The 3,585-nt window shown below is 31.1% G+C and overlaps 1 protein-coding gene across 1 annotated transcript; it reads right to left on the reverse strand.

Annotated features, from left to right (window-relative positions):
• Window positions 1-744: 744 nt before the first annotated feature.
• LOC107022069 lies at window positions 745-1,343 on the reverse strand. The gene is made up of 2 exons (XM_027917635.1): window positions 1,038-1,343; window positions 745-922 (listed from the first exon to the last, which is right to left on the reverse strand). The coding sequence occupies exons 1-2, from the start codon at window positions 1,282-1,284 to the stop codon at window positions 882-884; spliced, it is 288 nt and encodes a 95-aa protein (XP_027773436.1). The 5' UTR covers window positions 1,285-1,343; the 3' UTR covers window positions 745-881.
• Between the last annotated feature and the right edge of the window lie 2,242 nt (window positions 1,344-3,585).

Raw genomic sequence — 3,585 nt, forward strand, 5'->3', positions numbered from 1 at the left:
ATTTATATTAGAAAATGAAATCAATAGACCATTTATATAGTCACTAACAAATTACATGTTTTAATTTCTATAACAGGCTAAACTACATAGTTAATGTCCTAATGTAATAAAGATTTGTTATATTCTTAGTGTATATAACTTAAATCCATTAATTTAACATACTATATATATCACTTGTTAACTTAAATCCCTTCTTATCATTGCTTATTAGTTTTCAGTTGTTAGGATGATCGAGGGTTCTGTCCCGACATCCCTCTTTGTTTTCGAGGCTTCATAGACAAATACTTATGGTTCTTTAGTCTTATTCATCTCAGTTGTATTCGTCTAAGACTTGAGTTGTCATTTTGGCTAAGGTATTATTAAGTTATTTCATATATCTCTTGTGTTTAAGTCTTCCGCTGAGTAAGTAAGTCAGACCAAGGGTTTGCTAGAGGCCAGCAACGGTCTTCGAGTATCTGTCCCGCTCATGGTGTAGGCACGGAGCATGAGAAAAACTTCTAGATTGACTGATTTCTATGCAGGTTGTAGTTGAGGCAGCTTACTTGGGATGAAAGGAGTACTCATCATATTTTAGATAATTTTGTTTTGTATAGGTGGTTACTTGTTGAGTATGGCTTTAACAACATGGTTACCCTTTTGGTTTCATCCTTAAATTATTTGCCTTTTATTTATTTTTTAATCAATTTTATTGCATTTTGACTCCGGATTAATATATACACATACATATCATTGTTTTACTGAATCTAAAAACTAGAAATTAAACGAATTTATTATTGAATCTGAAAAATTACAAAGTACAATGTCACGGATGAAAAAACATTGCTTTATTCTTCTTTCTCTCTTAAGAAATATTTTGCATCCTTTGGTCCATCTTGAGGGCTTCAACTTAAACTTTTCATTTTTTCAATATCTTCTGCAAAAACTACAAAATAAAAACATATATTTATATTATTAGAAAATGAAAACAATAACTTAGTGCAATATATATCACATTTTAAATTATACATAGATATTTTGATAATACAAAAAAGATTTACCTCGGAAAATCTTAGCAACACATTCACCTCCACAACGAGTCTCACAAGCAGATTTTTCCTTGCCACTAGCAGTACATAAAGCTACACATTTAGTGCGACATTTTCCATAATCGTTAGCCATATTTTCATATGTCTCTCTGAATCTTTCATCATTTACTTCTTTGGTAGCCATGGAGATGTCCACACATGAAGAAATCACAAAAATGCAAATGAGAAACAATGAAAAAAACTTCTTTGAAGCCCCCATCTTTATTTTTTTGTTTTTAAATATTTTTTTTTGTTGTTTTGTTTGGTTTTCAGATGATTTGATTAATGTTATTGAATATCCAATTTATAGGTGTTTTGGGACATCAAAATACCTCAAATTAAAGTGGTTAAAAACCAATTTTGTAGGGAATTTTTGGTTGTGGTTGTGTGACCATTCATTTTAGTTGGTATTAGAGACTTAATTTACTAAAAACTAGGAATAGTTATATGATATCTCACCTAGAATTTTTTTTTGTCAATGTTCATTTTAAGGTAAAAAGGACAAATATATCTCTAAACTATCATAAATGGTATGCAGATACCTTTCACATAGTACTTTTAGGACATTGGTGCCCTTACCGTCCAAAGTCTAGAGCATATATACCCTTTATACAAATGGACATACATATGTCATAATCTTATCCATCAATCTAACATTTTATTAAATATCAGATCGATGGATAAGATTGTTCTACGTGTCTCTATTTAGTCTTTTGTTAGAGTGAAAGGCATATATGGTCTACAATTTGGATGGTAGGGGCACCAATGTCCGTAGAACATGATGGAGGATATCTGCATACCATTTACGATAATTCGGAAGTATATTTGTCCATTCTCCCTTTATTAAAGTCTTATTAATGATCTTTATACATTTGTTATAAATGAATTCCTTGTTTTGATTATCTTTATTCTATTACAATTTATAATGTTAGAAGGCATGATTATACATTTGTTTAGGTTTTTATTATCTATTTATTTTTAGTTCTTGTGTTGTTAATTTTGTACCAGAAAATTTTAATTATTGGATTATGGGGATATACTTACATCTAGGATTGTTCAAATCAAATTGAAATCATTAATTCAGACCATTTTTTTAGTGATTTATTGATAATGTAATTTTATTAATTTATTAACTATCGGGTTATCGATTCTTTAGTGGTTCGAGGTTTTTCTTAATTTATATAAATCAATAAATTATATTTATACCATTTGGTATATAAAGTTCTTGGTTTAAGGTTTCGTTTCATACTTATATTTCTGGTTGTCGAAAACTCTCGGATTTTCTTCAATGTGTCAGCGTTTGCTTTTGAGCAAGATGTAATATATCAACTGATCTGCATGGTTCATTTGGGTTGTCACCTTGTTTCTAAGTGATTCTGGATGTGATTTATTGTGTGTATAAAATCTTAACGGTTAAAACTACAATGATCGACAACCAAGAAGCCAATATCTTAAGAATCCCAAATTTTGGAAAACATTTCTATCCAGGACTTCCCAGCGGATGCGAACCCTGGTCGTGAACTTGGACCAACAATTCATTAAAGTCTATGAACACGACACTCCCTTCCGTGAACATAGAGGCTAACTAAATAACCCTACGCGAACACGGTGGCCTCCACACGAACATGAAGCCCACAAATCCGACCCTCTGCGAACTGTTGATTATACCTTATTTATCTACACTAGATCGGGGATCACCCAAAAATCAGGATCTCCCATTATGGCTAATGGTCATTAGCTTGAAAAAAGTAGACAATTAGGACTCTTCTCACATCCAGGGAGCATCCCCTAGAAGTAACATGATGTACATGACCTCTCGAAGGTCTTCTACAAGCCCATAGTTATCATTCATCGCATTGTCATAGTAAATTTAGCGGAAAATTTTAAAATTTTTCTTAGCACATCATATGCTAGAAAGTTTACTTCATATATATATATATATATATATATATATATATATATATAATATCATGAGTAAATATTCACACCTTAAGTCTTTTTTCCATCGTAGACACCACATCATAAGAGTACAATAGGGACACAACCATCAAAACATAATGCATAAGNTATATATATATATATATCATAATACATAATTATACCTTTAGTCTCTTTTCCATCTTAGACTCAACAACATTATAGTACATTAGGGACACGACCCTGAAGACATAAAACATAAGTACCAATTTATACACTTTACAGTAAAGACTTAACATAGGAATCCTTGGACTTAAGAATTTATTTCCTTGAGCTTGGGAATCACGTATCAAGATCATCAATCATATAGGCATCCTCTAAGAATCTATAACCTACACTTTGTGTAAAAAGGGAGAGAATAATGGGATTAGTACAAGAATGCTCTAAGTATGACAACCATGCAAAAACATGCATTTAAAAGCGACATTTTCTTGAAATCACACTTCATGCCTTTTTGAGTAAATCTTCATAAAACCTTTTATCCAATAGCATTTATATCATTCACAGACTTCATATAAACATAATCAAAGTCCAAACATCATAT

The sequence above is a fragment of the Solanum pennellii genome, chromosome 6 (genome assembly GCF_001406875.1).
Source record: "Solanum pennellii chromosome 6, SPENNV200".
NCBI classification, from domain to species: Eukaryota; Viridiplantae; Streptophyta; class Magnoliopsida; order Solanales; family Solanaceae; genus Solanum; species Solanum pennellii.